General features: G+C 32.3%; 2 protein-coding genes across 4 annotated transcripts; both read right to left on the bottom strand.

Annotated features, from left to right (window-relative positions):
* Nucleotides 1-3,583: 3,583 nt before the first annotated feature.
* On the bottom strand, nt 3,584-12,048 carry LOC130943280 (uncharacterized). 3 transcript variants are annotated; one of them, XM_057871073.1, is made up of 14 exons: nt 11,501-12,048; nt 11,057-11,269; nt 10,558-10,744; nt 10,183-10,443; nt 8,647-8,720; nt 8,450-8,544; nt 6,832-6,929; nt 5,832-5,915; nt 5,469-5,549; nt 5,298-5,381; nt 4,947-5,042; nt 4,730-4,809; nt 4,308-4,396; nt 3,584-4,208 (listed from the first exon to the last, which is right to left on the bottom strand). In XM_057871073.1, the coding sequence occupies exons 3-14, from the start codon at nt 10,630-10,632 to the stop codon at nt 3,862-3,864; spliced, it is 1,464 nt and encodes a 487-aa protein (XP_057727056.1). In that variant the 5' UTR covers nt 10,633-10,744; nt 11,057-11,269; nt 11,501-12,048; the 3' UTR covers nt 3,584-3,861. The 3 variants fall into 3 exon arrangements, with proteins under 3 accessions (XP_057727056.1, XP_057727055.1, XP_057727054.1); XM_057871072.1 differs by having other exon boundaries at nt 10,183-10,448; nt 11,501-12,047; XM_057871071.1 differs by lacking the exon at nt 11,057-11,269 and having other exon boundaries at nt 10,183-10,448; nt 11,501-12,046.
* Nucleotides 12,049-14,621: 2,573 nt separating this feature from the next.
* Nucleotides 14,622-17,182, bottom strand: LOC130946062 (cytosolic sulfotransferase 15-like). Its single transcript, XM_057874743.1, has 2 exons — nt 16,774-17,182; nt 14,622-15,211 (listed from the first exon to the last, which is right to left on the bottom strand). Exons 1-2 carry the CDS (start codon nt 17,180-17,182, stop codon nt 14,622-14,624), a joined length of 999 nt encoding a protein of 332 aa, XP_057730726.1.
* Between the last annotated feature and the right edge of the window lie 1,090 nt (nt 17,183-18,272).

Here is an 18,272-nt window from a genome sequence, read left to right as displayed (position 1 = left end):
TTTAAGAATTTTTGGTGTATGTTTGCTGATAAATTTTGCATAATTCAAAATTCATCTTCTGCTGCTTCTTCTTCTTATTTTTCATCATCATCTTTTTTTTTTCTTATTCATCTTTTTTTTTTTCTTGTTTTACCTTCTCAAGTTTCTTCTTGTTTTACTCTTTTAACAAGAATAAAAAAAAATCAAACAAAGAAGAAGAAGAAACAGATAATGGTACAAAATTACTTGGAAAATGATGAACTTACATTCATTCAACTAAAAGAAAGAAAGAAATAAAGAAAAAAAGAAAAAAAAAATGCAGCATTAGAGGAAATACTTTTCTGTATTTACAGTAAATTTTGGTGTAACACGAAAATATTTGGTGTAATACGAAGATATTTGGGTGTATTGTTTAATAATTTTTGGTGTATGTGTGCTGATAAGTTCTGCATAATTCAAAATTTTTCCTCTTCCCCCTCCTCATCTTCTGCTGCTGTTTCTTTTTTTCATCATCATCACCATCTTCTTTTTTTTATTCATCTTTTTCTTTTTGTTTTATATTCTCATGTTTCTTCTTATTTTACTCTCTCACCAACATTACCTCCTCCTCTTATTCCTCCTTTTTTCATTAGAATTTCTTTTCTTCCTTTCTTTTCGTCATTCTCCTCCATCATCAGACACCAGTTATCTCGTTGTTGAAGATAATGAATAATTCAAGTTCAAATTGTCAATTGAACTAGAACGAAATTGATTATTTTGAATCCAATCAAGCGGTTGGGGTGTGGTTTGATTCTAGCTAATGTTTTCGTTAATAGTTTATGATTCTGTAGGTAAATAATGTTTTTGTTTGTGAAAATTGTTGTTCGTTGATGGTTTGAATTGAATGTAATGTAAAAGTTCTCTATTAAAGAAAATATTTTTGTGTATTTGGGTGTAAAACGAAGATATTTGGATGTATTCTTTAAGAATTTTTGGTGTATGTGTGCTAATAAGTTCTGCATAATTCAAAAATCTTCTTCTCCCTCCTCCTCATCTTCTCCTACTTTTTCTTCTTTTTCATCATCATCATCATCATCTTTTTTTTATTCATCTTTTTTTTTTTGTTTTATCTTCTCAAATATCTTCTTGTTTTACTCTTTTAATAAGAATAAAAACAAAAAAATCAAACAAAGAAGAAGAAGAAACACATAATGGTACAAAATTACTTGGAAGAGGATGAACTTACATTCGTTCAACTAAAAGAAATAAACAAATAAGGAAAAAAAGAAGAAAAAAATGCAGCATTAGAGGAAAAACTTTTCTGTATTTACAACAAATTTGGGTGTAACACGAAGATATTTAGGTGTATTGTTTAAGAATTTTCGGTGTATGTGTGCTGATAATTTCTGCATAATTCAAAACTCTTCCTCTTCCTCCTCTTTATCTTCTGCTGCTGCTTCTTCTTCATCTTCTTATTTCATATTTTCATAATTCATTTTGGAAGAAAAAAATACATAATGTTGCAAAATCAATAAAAAGAGGAGGGAAAAAAATGCAGCAATAACAACAGTAATAAAAAAACGACGATGAAAATGAAACACGCGAAAAAAAATGAGAAAAAACACAAAGAAAAAGGAGAGAAAAAGGAAGAGGAGGAGGAGCAACGCGAAGCGCGCTATGAAAACCGTTGAATAGTGCGCGTGTTAACACATTCGTATGGATGAGCATCCTTTTTGTTGGATTTGGCCCAACTTATATGATTTATAAACCAAAATAACTTGTATGTGTAGTACTTCTAAAAATAAATACAACTTTAATTACTCTTGTTTTACTTTAACAGTACTGCTAGGAAAACAAAAAAAAAAAACTTACTTTATGCAGTATTCATTCATTATTACTAGAATTTGTTTATTTAAGATTCATTAATTATTACGATAACTAATAATTGCTAAATTAGGTTTGGCTAATTTTTTTTTAATCACCAAATATTTTCGTTACTTTAATTACTATTATCTTGCTTAAATAGAATTTTCTTTGCTTTCATTAAATAAAAACCCCTTAAAATCAAATCAATTATGATATACCCTTCTTTGAAAGACGATGACCTGAGTTAGACTCTAACCACATTGATTTTGATGTGATTTGATTTACAAATTATAATTCGGTAGCTAGTGCGACCTAATTCTTAACGAAACATAAACATAATAAACACTTAAATTGCACTGCCATCTTAGCTTTGCTAAATCAATAACAGCATGTTACTATTCTTCATAAACAACTAATTATTGTATCATCACAAATCCAAAGGCAAAACTGGTACACACTCACACACTAATAACTAATGATAAAACTTATAATTTTGTTGGTTACAACAATTTAAAAATTTTGGAGAACGTTTGAATAATGAAGTGCTCACCTGGTTTATGTCAATGTTGAACATAGTATGAGTGAATAAAATAGTTTACCCATAAGAACCAATCTGCTTCAAATTATCCATACATTTTAAAAATTAACACACGGTGTTGAAAACAAAATTTATCTCACCTTGATTGATCGTTTTAGCATTTCACAACCACCTCATCTGCTTGTTCAATATATTTTCCAAATAATAGAAATTTTTACAAGCACACATACAAGACGATAATCCAAAATCAAATTTTGACACATAAGACATGGTCAGAGACATTATATCTAGAGACATTGAATTAGTATATTTTGTGTTCGTCTTGACAAAAAAATACAAGAACGCAACTTATTTTTTATTTTCTTTTTCATTATTCTTGTTAATTTTTTATAATTATATTTTTTATTATTATATTTTTCTTCTCAAATTGGTTGGATAAAAAAAATAAAAATAAATTAAATTTTCATAAAATATTTTAATTTATCATTAAACAGAATATAAGAACACAAAATTGTGTCTCTATCTTTTGTGACTTGTTTTCAGTATCTTGTCTGGTCCTGTTCTCATAAACAAACGCAACCTTACTTAATTATCTTGGCGTTGACTCATTATTGAAGGTTCATTTTCTATTTCCTTTGCCTCTTGTGGAGGCCATTTAATACGCATCCAATATGCCCTATTGCGTGGAGCTCTAATGCATAAGAGTTGCATTTTAAGGATTCAATTATTTGTTTTAAAGAATATAATCAAAACAACAATTTTTGGCTTGGTATATTGCTTCAAAGTTCAAAATAATTGTTTATCTTGCATTTTCATTAAATTCACATAGTTTGAACTCTCACGAAACCCTACTGCTACTCTACGCTAGCACAATAGCACCCATAAACTTTTCCATTGCTTATATTAAAAGCATTTTTTCTTTTCCGGTTAGACAATTTGACTGATAAAAAAAAAAAAAAAAAACCCCGAAAAAGGGGAACCAAATTGTACTAAATATAATTTAAATGGTGAGATAAATTAAGTAAGTGTATTTCTACATCACAAATAGCTCATTGAATTGCTGCCAAATCAGCTTTATTATTCATAAACAACTGACTAAGTAGTTGATTCATTAACTTTCGTTTTATAATCAACTCAACAACTACACCTTGAATAAAGTCATTATATTTGGTAACTATTGAAAAAAAAAATCATAGCTTTGAACAATATATATAACAATTAAGAAATATATCACTCATGCTAAAGGAGAGTTATGTGAACTTAACCCAATAGTAGATAATGTATGAGCCTAACATATTGACCCATGAATACAGCCAGCATTTCTCTTTTACAAGTATCAAAATTGTTAACATGCATTAACTGGTTTATTACAAGGAAGAAGGTTGATTTGAATCTTTTGCTTTGTAAAATGCTATAATTTAATCTATATTCCAATTGAAAGGCCAAAACTCCAAGAAATGAACCAAAGAGAATTGAACACAGCACACATAATGCTTGCTTCAAAATGGCCATAGGTCACCCCAAATAGATCTTTTGGCCTGATGATGTAATGTAGGATTCTTGCTCTTTGTAACAACAATGCGATCATAAGAACCCTCTGAGGCATTCCTGTTGGTGGATCTACACACATTCATTGTCACTTGTCTTCCCCTCCTCACAGGCATAAATATAATTCTGCCCCAACCGCCTCCAAGATCAGCACTATCTGTTTCTTCCTCTGCTTCCTTGTACTCTTCGTCTTCATCACCATCATCCTTGTCAGTTTCCGCAGCATCAGAATCACAAGTTATCGCATTCACTACTTCATGAGGGGTATCATCAGCTTCTTGCATTTTCAACCAATCCTCTAAAACAATGAGGGGAAAAAATTTCAGAGTTCAGACCATATATTTTGTTCAAAAAGTATTTCAACAGGAAACAAATACGCACAAGCGTAAACAAGTACCATAATCAATCTCAAGGTCCTCTGGATTTCTTTTATCATGCTGCTCCTTGAGAGTCTCGAGTTTTATATCATCGAGGGGCCAAGGTTCCCTAGTCCAATGCAACAGTGAAAAGTTTTCAGAAGTTCATATCATGAAAGCATATATGCCACAGAACATGACCATAGGCTTGTTTTGAAGTCATGAAAAGAGCTCTCACCATTTCTACTTAGAATTTAGTTATAAAGCTGTCAACAGATTTACACCTTTAAGAATTTAATCAAGTTAACATTGCATATAATTGTAAGCATAGTTCAATTCATTAAGTGATGACATGTCCATATTAGGTTAGATATTATGAAAAATAGTCAACATTGACAATTATTAAAATTACTCTCTTACTGTAGCTAATACTTAGGTTCAAACATGGAAGACAAACACTTGCCTTGGTCTTTGTCCTCGTCTGAAAGCAACAAAGGAAAATTTTTCATCTTCAAAGCCGCGTAAAGGCTCACCCTTTGAACGCTGCAAAGTGATACAATATAGATTATAGACAAGAAAGAAATGTTAATCACTTTGATATCAACAGAAGAGAAAAACAGAAATTGAGGACCACATGAATCTCCCCAATGCATTAAGCAAACTATGGATTTAGTAGAAACCTTGTAAGCACGCTGTGAGGACGTCCTTTCCATCCGCTGAACAAAATGACAATATTTTCCAGATTTTACCAGCGGACAAGTCCCATCATGAGGACACTGCACAAAGGGAATTTACTAAATGAAAAAGATAGAATGGAACACACAAAATTAGACTGCATAATAGGAAAAATGCAGAGTGAAAATGGGCTGGTTTGGTTTCAATTCCATTTGTTGTTGATTTTGTAAAGGAAATATAGAAAATAAGAAACAATAGGAAACACAATTTTATTGTATTATCTATTTTTAACGTTTTTACGAAATCTTGAAAGAATAAATTATAAAAAAAAATCAATAAAGCCCTAAAATACTTACAGGAGCAACCACAAAAGCCCCAGCTTTCTGAGTCATCAAATCTTTACAAGCTTCTTCATTTTTAAGACTCGATTTACGGTGTCTCTACAAATTCAGCAAAAGACCATTCAGAGTTTGTTTATCATTGTTCAAGATTTTCCTAACAGAACAATATAAATACAGTAAATATACTCTTTCTTCCATCCATAATATGTGAGATCTCATTTGAGCAATAATATTGGATCCATGAGGTGTTCCAGGTTCAACCAAAACCTGCAAAATAAATAGAAATAAATCAAACAGAAAGATAAATTTATCAAGTTCGAAATCACATAAAATCGTTACTTTATAAAGTAATATTCAAAGGAAAAGAATAAACGAAAATATAACTTTATGAAATTTACAACTGCTTTCATTAACTTCTTCCAATAGAAATTATTTTCTATGATTTATAAACATTTTCCTTTGCTCCTAAAGCTCCTATGGTAACATTCTAAATAAGTTCCAGAAATCGTATCTCTCATAGTACAAGAAACTATATGCTTAGAATCATACCAGAACATCCTGTGTTAGATCCCAAAGCTGGCGAACTATGGTAATTCGATCTTGTAGTGATGGGATCTCTCCAAGCACATAGGACTTCAATCATGAAACAGATTGAAAGAAATAAGCATTCATTTAAGAAATGAGAAAGATAATTTACAGTTTTCACAGCTAATGCTTATGAGAAATGCCAAACAAAATTATGCACCTTGCAGCATGACAGAGAAGCCACAAAGAGTTCTATAACAAAACAATGAAAACCCAACAAACAGAAATAACCAGCTTAAATACTTAATTTGTTTCAACCAAAATTTAAAAATTGGAGTAATTAAACTAGATGTGCAACTTATTAAAACTCTATATCAACTATTAAACAATGAAAAAAATTGTGATTATATATATATATATTTCAATGTAATAGGACAAATGAGTAGTGAAAAAGAAATAGATCTGCAAATCTATCAGACCTGAAAAATAGATTTTGATATATGAAAAACAATATGCAGAAATAAAATTTTATATATAGTTAAGCATTGGTTTTCTCTAATTCTAAATATATTGTACCAGCAGTAAAAGAACAACCATGCTAAGTGCACATAAAAAATCATCCACCCGTATAAAATATGTTAAAATACAAAATACACCTAGAAAATGAGTAAAACAATGTACGTATTTATATACAAATACATAGTGGCTGATTTTTGTGTGCACATAGCATTTTTTGAATATTCATGAAGTATAGATTGTTTATCTAATTTTTAAATTAATTACTCATTTTGTTGAAGATGATGCTGCTAGAGATTTATTTTATATAGAACTCATGCAATTCTTTTGTATATGAACATTGTTATTATTACTTTAGCATACATGTCAAAACAATAATCAATATTTGATATTATTACTTAAGAACAAAAATTTCATACTGATTTCAGAATCAGATATAGTTTGCATAAACTAAAGACCAAATAACTTGATGCTAATATAGGTAAATAATCCAAAGGAATAAACTTACAGCAATCACAAGGTCATGCCCTCTCTCTGATTTCCCAATACTTTTGGAAAGTGCTTGAATGCTATCATAACTATGAATAAGTGGCAAATTCTTGAGACCTATAGCAGAACAAAAACCACACTTTATCAACTATCAAATAATTTTCTCTGGAATTTCCTAAGAAATATCAGACATGAAAGAATTCAATATATTCAATCCCACAAGAAAATCCACTTCATAATTCATGTAAACTCCACAACATTTTATAAGGGAAAAAGTCTTAGGATACAGTTGGTTATCAGATCGTTGTAAGCATCGTCACTTGAAAGAGAAGTATTTTAATGTAGAAATGAGTAACCACACTGAGTGAAATCAATCAGATATATCTCGCACTTTAAAATCTCCTTGTGCCTTCAAGGCCTGACACTATTTTCTCTTATAACAGGTAAACCAACGGCTCGCTGTTTTTCTCCTGGCAACATACTTTCATCTCAACATGAGAAAACACTCATTCTTAGCAAGACTATTACTACTCTATCCAATTGCTTAAATTGGAATGATATGATAGGTAATAATTAAGTATAGCCTCTGACAGTTCTTTCTATCATATGCAGCCAATCAATAATCTTAGAGTGTTAAGTTTGTGGCGACCATCTTCAAATCCAAGTTTGCTTCTCTTCAAACTGTCAGGTCACCAAACACCTCTAACAAAAAAACTGATTTATGTGATTTAATCACCTTTGGCTTTTGTCAATAATGCAAGAGAAGGAATCAAATCAACAATCCCAACTGTATACCATACAAACATCCAAAAGATTTAAGTAAATAGGGCTATATCCATGAACCAAAAATTGATTCCAGATATCAGTCTCATGCAGACAATCATGAGTATGTTATTTATCTCTGATCCACCTGAGACAGAGAAGGTTACATATTCAAATTTTGGAAAGTTCTGTAGGTACTCTGTTAATCTGAGGTAGTTCAAATTTTATGCCGGTGCTGCTTGATCTATTTTGTTTTAGCTTCCAAAACATGGCATTGATGATACATCCCATAGATCCTTTGGGATACATGACCGAGATCACCAAAAATTCCAACCCAAATCCTGTTGATTACTGATAGTGTATCATAGGTATATGAAAAGACCGGAAAAAATTTAAAGTCTTTATAAAATGTTTGCAAATCCTTCACTATTTTCAGTAACTTTGCTCAACAACTTGAATAAAGCATGTACTTTTCTTTTAATGATTCCAAACTTTATAGGAAGCATATATAATCTTTCTATTTTTAAACTTATGCTTTTCTAGGCAAGCCTAGCACAATGCAACACCCTAGTCCATAAAAGATATGATGACATCCCCCATTCTGATGGTTATATTTGCAGTAGCATGTGACAGTTATTATTGATTAATAAACCCTATGCATAGCTAATATTATTCTGATTTGCTCAAGAATGACATCGACACAATCATTATATGCATTTTAGCGCACCATCTTCTCTTGCCGCAAATTTACACAAAATGTTGGTTTGTTTCCCCTCTAGCCTTTTCCTAAAACTTATATTTCTATATCATCCCTTACAATAATTAAAAACCTCAAGAAACCTATCATATTTTGATAAAACGGATCATAAAATTACCTTGTATAAGACTTCGACCTGCACGCTGCATTGACTGCGATGGTTCTATTAGATTAACTTTTTGCATAGATTTTGGCCAGACTTCTTGCAGTGCCCTGCATCAGATTCAAAAGTGAATAATAAATTAGTCCAAAACAACTAAAACTTATGATATCAAAGTTAACCATTCACCAAAGTAAAGTTCAAGAATCTTTTACCAGAAAGCTGAACCTGTCCCAGCACCAAAATCTAATACCTTGGCTGGGGAGAAACCAGGAAGCCTTCTACGAACCTAAAAAAACATTAAGCAATTTGAGATTAATTTCAAATCCAGCAACATTTTATTCAAAAGTTAGTTATATTAGGTTATTATAGTGAACATAAATAAAAGAAGTAAAACATTTGGACCTTAAGGATGCTCGAATCCCACATAAGTGTAAGAGAGAGATTAACAGTTTCCAATCCCAGATACTAGAGATTAATAGATTCCAATCCCACATAAGTACTCACAGAGCATATCTAAGAGCCTGTGTCATGGTACATGTTTTTTGCCGAAGATATCATCCTTATGGGAGAGTCAAAGGAAGACCTAAATAAGAAGTTGAATTTGAAGAGAAGCTCTAAAAGTATATGGTATGTGCATGCCATAGCAAGATGAAATATATGGAATGTAAGTTCGGCCACCGAAAGAAAAACCCTAATACGGAGGTGAAAATTGGAGAAAACATCCTACGAAAAGTTAAAAGTTTTAAGTATCTTGGATGCATCCTACAAGATAATGAAGAGATTGAACAGGATGTAAATCATAGGATCCAAGCAGGTTGATCAAAATGGCTGAATGCGTCTGATTTTATATGTGACAAAAAAGTGTCTTTAAAACTTAAAAGGTAAATTCTATCGCACTGTTATCAGACCGACTATGTTTTATGGTACAGAGTGTGCGCGGCCAAAGGGGAGCACGAACATAAGTTAAGTGTGGCAGAGATGAAGATGTTGAGATTGGATGAGTGGTCATATGCGATTGGATAGAATAAGGAACGAAAATATAAGAGAGAGAGTTGGAATAGTACCTATTGTGGAAAAGATGGTAGAATCGTGTCTCATGTGGTTTGGACATGTGAGAATAAGACCGACAGAACACCAAATCAGGAAGGTGGATGAAATGGTAGATGGACAAAGGGTGAAAGGTAGAGGAAGACCTAAAAAGACCATCCATGAGGTAGTCAAACGAGATCTACATGTAAACGGTACATAATAGAGCTCAATGGCGTCATTTAATCCATGTAGCCGACCCCACCTAGTGGGGCAAGGCTTTGTTGTTGTTGCATTCAATATAATCCAGCGTCTGAGTTTGATTAAATTTAGTCCAAAAATATACAACTATAAATCTTGTTTTATGCAAATCACTTCATATCCATTTCATCCTTTTTTATTTCAGGTAGTTCTTGGTTGCGTAATTGCTTCTCTTAAGAGCACCCATGTATCCGTATTACTCAGTAACCCTTATAATTTCTTGTCCTGCGGATCATTTTTAATTGAGTGTGAAACTTAATAAAGCCCAGCCGGAAAATAAATACCTTTCAGTACAATCCTAGAGTTTTTTGTTTCATCTTTTCAAGCAGACATACAATTTCGTCCCATTTTCCTCATTATATCATATTTCAACTCTTTATCTCTATTATGATAGTATAGGAAAGGACTAACATAAAACATATGACTAGAATTCTCGTTTTTGGATAAACTTATCCACTTACCTCCTTAAGTACTCTGTAACAAGCTGAATAAACAGCAGGCATGCGAGAAGCGACGTATGCAACCGTCTCATCATCCCTGTATGACAGACCGATGTCGCCATAAGAACTCTTGATCTTCCAACGCTTTGATTGTTCGAAAGACTTTAAAGGGTCTTCAACTATCTCCTTTGATGTAGTGGTGGTCAGCTGCAGGTTGACATTCTTGATAGTATTGAAAGATTGAGATAATCTCAACACTTTCCTCTTCATATGTGGATCCTCCTGCTCTATAATCATAGGCCCGCCATGAACAATTGCAATAACACACATGAATTCATAAATTATTGTGTTACATATAATAAAGTGGAAGAAGGTATGCATAGAGAAAAGAAAGACCTCGAAGGTATTTCTTAATGGCACGGCGAAGACGAAGAGGGACAACAAGGCAACGTTCAGATTGTTTGGCCGCATAGCGGAGGGTTTCAGGAGTGACGATTTTCTGGGCAGTTTCAGACATTGTCTGGGTAGCCATGTTGGCCCAGGATTTAACACACTACTCCTTGTGGTCCAAACAACCACGCTTCTATATCACCAAGTTAGAATTTAATCAATTAGCAATTCATTAATAGACATTTTAAAAAAATATGAGGTTGATTCTAATGCACAGACAATATATAATGTGATATCTTATGGACAGACAATGTAAAAAGTTCATGCAATCAAAATAATTGACTCACAAAGATGAGCATTCATGTAGTGGGTATGAAAACTAATACTGAGGTAACAATATATATTCTGATATCTATATACAAGTTTTAACACTTCACATAAAATTAAATCCTATTAGTAAACCGATAATCAATCACAATAAATGGAAATTAAAAGATAATACTACTTTTCATTTCGTTTATGCAATTCTTCCGTATTTCATTTCTTCGCCGGAGAAGTATACTAAGAAATTGCCATCCATTCAAAACTCATCGGCACATGGAAATGAATTCAATTCATATGTGAGCCGTTTTCCTTGATTTGCAAAAACTCATCGGCACCAATCTAAGTTAAGCTTTCATTTCCAAACTGAGCAACATGAAATCCACCTAACATCATTCTGATAAAGTAACAAAATTTGAGCAGCAAACTCAAACTTAAGCAGCAGCAACACATTTGACATCAATAATAACTAAAAAGCTATAATGGAATTAAATAATAAAATTTACCAGGAAGTAAGGGTACTAGACACATAAGTTAGAAAGCTAACTATCAAATTTTAAAATAATAAAAATAAAAAGAAACAAAAAAAAGAGAAGAATTGCAGCGGAGAACAGAAAAAGCATTGCACCTGGCAGCGAAGAACAGCAGAGCGGTGGCAAGAGAAGAAGCAGCGGCAGAGAGATGCAGCTGACGAACGCTAACAGAGAAGAGATAGAGATGAAGTGTGGCGGGTTTTGGGTTTACGCAATAACCAGCAGTAACCTCTCACTCCACCAGTAAACTCAACGAGCAGAGCACAGTCACGGAGGAGGCACCAGCAGAGGAGCCTACGGTGACGGCGAGGCGCGGGGACTGACCTCCGTTGGCTGCCGTTATGTTCGGCGGTGTCCGGTGAGTGAGGTAGGGAGGTGAGAGCCGAGCGGGGAGATGGAGATTGGAGAGTGAGTTGGGGTCTTGGGGATGGGGAGGGGGCGCCGTTTCTGGCTGGGGACCTGGGCTGGGCCGGGCTCTGGTTTTGGGTTCGGGTAATATCGGATTTCGGGGGTTTGTTTTATCCTCTTCCAGAAATTCAAAACGGCGCGCAGCGGAGGCCTAGATCAAGTGGCAACCATATTCTCTCTTAAACAAGTTGCACCAAATTCGAACTTCAGCTGAGGTTGGAATGAGATTTGATAAAATCTTAAAGTGTGAGTGTGTGAGTATGTGTTGTGATACCTAGAATTGGAAATTCTCCAATCCACTTGATAAAAAAAAAAACGACGCCATTTTAGCGGTCTAAAAAAAAATTGACTCGGTTCGGTTTCCAAAATTGGTCTGTTCACTGGTTTTGATCAAATCCATAACATTAAAAGTGGTTTTACATTCGTTTTCTGATGCACCTTCGATCTGATTGGTGACTTGGCCTGATTTTGACTGGGTAACCGATTTTTTAATCCAAGCAGGTCGAGCCAATTTTTATAACTATGGGTTTAATTGTTAGGTGATATTCCTATGATGACATCTTCACATGAAGATAGTATTGTGGATTAGTTGATTTGGTTTGACTAAATATATTTGATTAAGGGGAGTATTAAGAGTCAATAATTTTTGTATTTTATAGTTATTAATTAATTATTAATAGTAAAAATTTTTAATGATGTGAGATTACATCTAATGATAAGTGATCACTCACTTTTTTTTTTAATGATTAAGTATTGGCCACCCTTAAACTTTTCTTTTGATTAATCATCTAAAGGTTTACAATGTCATCTTAATATAAAAATGTCATCATGTAAGTATTTCCTTAATTGTTATATGGTAATAGATTTGCAGAAAAATACAAAAATGAAATAGCTAGAGAAAGCTAGAGAAAGTAAAGGACCAAAACAGAGAATTATTGAATTGTAATCTGAATGAAGTGTTGTTACATTATAGTAGCAAACAAGGGATATATATAGCTATGAATCAGTAATGTCTTGCTGTCCAAGAACCCAAGAAATTAAGACTGACATAGTATAACAGAATCTGATTTTTGCAACTATCATAACTGTCATGTGAGTAACACTACTATATTAGCCCCCTCAAACTTAACGTTACTCTTGCGAGTAACTTTACACGAGTAACTTTAAGTTTGACACGGAACCAAGAGAAGGGATCAAAGGAGAGCGCTTTGGTAAACATATTAGCAACTTGTTCTTCAGACCATATGTGAATAACATGAAGCTGATTTTGAGTGACATGTTTTCGAACAAAATGAAGGTCAAACTCAAAATGCTTAGTGCTACTGTGGAGTATAGGATTGGCAACAAAGAGAACCGCGCTAACATTGTCACCGTAAAGAGTTGGAACACCATGAATTCGGACTTGTAGCTCACTAAGGAGGTTCTGGATCCACACAAGTTTAGTAGCAGCAGCGGCCAAGGCACGGTATTCTGCTTCTGTACTCGAACGACTAACAAAAGATTGCTTGTGGCTGGACCATGAGACAATGTTGCCTCCAAGATAAACGCCATAACTAGATGTGCTCCTTCGATCATCAAGATCATAACCCATTCAGAATCTACAAAAGCAAACAATATAATCGAAGATCAGTGCTGGATTGAAAAACAAGCCCCTGATCGATGGTACCGGAGATATCTCTGAGTATTCATTCAACACAATTCCAATGAGTGATCACTATAGGAGGTCTTGTAAGAGTTGCATATTGCAAGGAGCCCACTATAGACTTGTACAAAGTAGAACTATCAAATAAGTCAGTGCCATGCTTGGACAGTTTTAAATTTGTAACCATTGGAGTAGGGACACCTTTGGATTCATGCATGCCAGTGCGTTGTAACAAATCACTGATGTACTTTGTTTGAGAGAGATGGTATGCACCGGATGGAAGGGCAGTATATGACACTAAGACAAAGACAATAGAAAGGAGACACTAAAAATTAATTTTTGTATATTGTGTTTGAATACGATGGACAAAACACTAATGTAATATATTATGTTTGGATAGATATAGACAAAATTAAGATATTATGCAAAATGACTAAAATAGACATGTGATTCTAAATTTTTTAATGTGTACAATAGAGGTTTATAGAGTATTAGAGATATAATCATTAGTGTTACGTTTTCTATCAGTTGAAACTTTTGGGATGAATGATATCATGACATGGTATTAGAACACTAAATCCGAAAGATTAAGAGTTCGATTCTTAGTGAATCCGGATGTTCATTTTGTAACTAAAAAATAAGACGAATAAATTAATTATCCAGTCAAGTACAAAAACTAACGCAGACAGCATTATTTGTACCACATTATGTTCTTTCGGTATCAGTTAATTAATCGTTTTAAAAATTTGATATATGAGAAAGAAAAAAGATTGAAATATTTTTTTAATCAATAATCAGTCAATATTTTTATTTCATACTTTTATTCATTTATTATTTTTTATTGATTAATAATTAAAAAAATTAGTTTCATAATAAAATTGTATTAAAATACTTAATATACTAGTTTTTTAATATACTTAATTTTTAAGGTAAAAAATTAATTAATACCGGATAGATGAGCAAGCAAACTATATAAACATATAGTTCTTGTGCTACCAATAATATAGCCAACTTGTACATATTAACTAAGAGTGCAATACTTTAAACATATAGTTCTTGTGTTACCAATAATATAGCCAACTTGTAAATATATAATTAAGAGTACAATATTTCAACATATAGTTCTTGTGTTACCAATAATATAGCCAACTTGTACATATATATAATTAAGAGTGCAATACTTCAAATGAGAGGCCAGATCCATTCAACTTTTCTTGTAGAATCTTGGATAATTTCTCAACCATTGATGGGGAAAAATAGTTAATCCAATCCCCAATTTGAGCCTTCCTAAACAAGTACTTATTCTCAAAGTTACTTGCAAATGTTCCAGACTTATTCACTTCCAATTCCCTCATATTTTCAAAGCTACACAGCTTGATTATACTCTCAATCAAACCATTATTCTCCTCCTCAATTGTGAAAGGGCACCCCAAAAACTCCCCCAAATTTTTGGCATGAAAAATTGTATCTTTTTTGAGATCTTCATACTTCAAGAAGAGTATCTTTTCTGGCCTAGCTGTGCTCTCATTCCAATAACCTAACATATGGTTCCAAGAAGGACCATACCCAATTTTTCCTTCACAATACATTTCAAAAGCTTCCTCTAACGTCAATGTAGGCAAATATTCTGGCTTGATTTTGTTGATGAAAATCCAAGTTGAGACAACTGTGTCCAAAGGGTTCCTGCAAATGTAGATTATCTTGCAATTGGAGTCCTTAATTGACTTGGCCAATGAATGGTATGGAATATGAGTACCTATGTTTCCAAAATGCAAATAAGACTATTAAATATAACAAAATACATGCTTAACAAAAATGGGTGTTTTAAATTATACTCTAAGATCACTATTGTGATCGCATTATCAGAACTGTTATATCTACCACTTTTATGCACATCCATTATATGTCTTTTATTTATAATGTTAAAAAAATTAGTTTATAAAAAACAAAAATATCTTTTATACTATAAAAAAGTGTAAAGAAAAATAGTAGCATTAGTATCTTATCACTTTTATATTATAGTGAAAATTTGGATACAAAATAACAATATAAAAAAAATACATATTAGACCTATAATACTCTTTTATTTAAATACCTTTATATCATGAAATCCACCACATGTGTCATGATAGATTTATCACTTCTACTCTTTGTTATATTTTCTATATATTTTTACTTTGAGCCAGACTAATTTTCTTAGGTACTGAGGTAGCGTTTGGTTAAGAGAATTGAAATTTAGTATTGTGTGTGATAATCAAAGATTAAAATTAAAATTTTTGTTTTCAAAATTTTAATCTCTTTAATATCTTTAGAAAATTGAGACATAAGGAACTAAAATTTTATAGATGAAGACGAAAATTTTAATAATATTTCTTCTTAAAAATATCTTAATTTTAAATTTCAAATTTTAAATCTATTTCCCAATCTCCATATTTATTTTAAATTAAATATAATACTAAGTCATAATTCAGTCCAATACATTTTACATCAAATATAATATAGATATTTAATTCAGTCTCAATTTCAATTTCAATCTTTCAGTCGTCTATGTCTTTTAGTCTCAGTCTCTACCTCAAAAACAGTCTTAAGCAGCATGTGAAAGAGAGACTAAAATTAAAAGATAGAGATCGAAAAACAAAAATTAATAGACAGACACTGAAACAAACAAAATTACTTGAATATTCATTTTCTCATTCTCTCTTTTTCTTTCTCCCTTTTCTTCTTCAAACAGTGCAGGGACAGGACGACGAAGGCACAATAACAAGAGAGAGTAGAGCTTTAAAGACGGAAACGAAAGTTGGATGAGTGGTATTTTTGTTAGAAATTATTTAAATTTTAATCCTCATTTTCAAAAATTTCAATCTCCTATAATTCTAAAGAAACTGAAATTTTAGAGGAGAAAATTGAGATTTTAGTTTTAGTCTCTAACTACCAAACACAATGCTCGAAATCCCAATACCTTTACCAAACACTACCTAATATTATTAGTCCATTCGATTACAATTATATTAAATTATAATTGAGTATGATATACTGACACACATAATGTGAACATAAAATAATCACATTGAAACTGGATTGCAATGCCCACATACTCAAATTCAAATAATCGTAAATATAGAAAGACAAGAATCATATACCAACAGCTATAATACCCGTTGCAAAGGCCACAATCACAACATTAACACATTGCAACCACAACCTACAGATAAACAGTGGTCACACTTCACACAAGCCTAAGTTTAGGGTAGCATTATTTGACATAATAACTAAGCATATAATATATATAGCAACCATGAACAAAAATAAATTAAGTACCAAATAGTCTTGGCTCAACCATGTTGGATAAGTCAGGAACGTGGTCAAATCTACCACCATAAACTGTGTACTCAAGGAATGGCACAAGGGCATGAGAATTGGAAGTGAGCAAAGGATGATTCTTCTCCGAGGGGGCGAATCGGCCGCGGTTGGCGATGGCGAAGGCTAGGGCTTTCAACCACGTTGTCCCTGATTTCGGAATGGTAGCAATAATGATATCAGTGTCCTTTGCTTGAAAATGGTTCTGGAATTTGGTTATGGATTGGATTTCTGCTGATTGGCACCAAAAATCTTGGAAAAAATAGAGATAACGTGTTCTCCATCCTCTCTCTCTTGGCAGGGAGATAATCATGTTCTTGCACTCTTGGCTTAGCAAATGCTCACCCTCAATGGCTTCCTCATCCTCCATAGACATAGTTAGTGTTGATGCTGAGTGAAAATGGGAAAGAATATAATGGTAGATAACTAGATATGGTTTAGCCTTGTAGTTATTGACATGATATATGCATGTGAATTTAGAACACTACTGCAATTATTTATAGGAGCATTTAAGCCGTGGTCCAAAGTGGAAGAAGGAAGTTTTATTATGGTTGAAACTCAGGTCGACTTCACCTGAAATTGATATTTGAAAGCTTTTGTATGATAGACATAAGAGTTAACAATTTTAATTTGAGTAGTGTTAGGGAGTCAATGGCCTAAGTGTACAATGGATTAAATCTTTGATTCATGAATAGAATGAACATCACTTATACTATCCAGAATAATCATCCGGATCACTCATACTAATCCAGAATAACTATCCGAATACTAGGATAAATAAACATCTCTTGTCATAAAACTACTCATCCCAAAAACTTAAACTGATTTTGGGGTTCACCAATGATCAAACCCCTGACCTTTCGGATCTAGAACTCTAATATCATATCATGAAACCACTCATCTCAAAAGTGTAACCTGATAGGACAATGTAACACTAATGATTATATCTCTAATACTTCATAAATCTCCATTGTACGCATTGTACGCTTAAACCATTGGCTCCCTATACTTTCCTTAGTTATATTATGTATTGTTATACGTTAAAAGTTATTAGATTATCTATTATTTTCAATAAAAATATTATAAACATGAAAACCTATAACCACGTACGTATCATATATATATATATATGTTCTCTTTTTAACATAGTAATCAATCATCATAAAATAATTAAATTATTCGTGTACCATAATTATTAAACATTTTCACAACAAAAATAATTAAAATTTTTTATGAATAAAAAATGTAACCACAATATAATTGTGTTCTTGTATTTTATTATAAATGTAAACCTACTTTAATTATACTATATATAAAAAATTGATTATAAATATAAAAACAATTTGAGTATATAAAGGTTGATTTTTTTTTAGAAATAATAGGTAATCAATATTTTTTTTCTTTATATGAATACTAACCAACTTTTCATTTTTCATCGTTAAAAATATCGGTCCCTATTT

This window comes from Arachis stenosperma, chromosome 8, assembly GCF_014773155.1.
Source record: "Arachis stenosperma cultivar V10309 chromosome 8, arast.V10309.gnm1.PFL2, whole genome shotgun sequence".
Taxonomy (NCBI): domain Eukaryota; kingdom Viridiplantae; phylum Streptophyta; class Magnoliopsida; order Fabales; family Fabaceae; genus Arachis; species Arachis stenosperma.
Note: the sequence above shows the minus strand (reverse complement) of the source record. Positions and strands in the feature narration are given on the sequence as shown.

Bases quoted from the DNA above. Each gene is read 5' to 3' on its own strand.
- LOC130943280 (XM_057871072.1), bottom strand. From the start codon at position 10,693: ATGGCTACCCAGACAATGTCTGAAACTGCCCAGAAAATCGTCACTCCT. The intron at 10,449-10,557 runs GTCTTTCTTTTC...CTATGATTATAG, and splicing joins CATTAAGAAATACCTTCGAG to AGCAGGAGGATCCACATATG. The intron at 5,382-5,468 runs GTATATTTACTG...CTGAATTTGTAG, and splicing joins TATTATGGATGGAAGAAAGA to AGACACCGTAAATCGAGTCT.
- LOC130946062 (XM_057874743.1), bottom strand. From the start codon at position 17,182: ATGGAGGATGAGGAAGCCATTGAGGGTGAGCATTTGCTAAGCCAAGAG. The intron at 15,212-16,773 runs GTACTTAATTTA...TTGGAAACATAG, and splicing joins GGTTGAGCCAAGACTATTTG to GTACTCATATTCCATACCAT.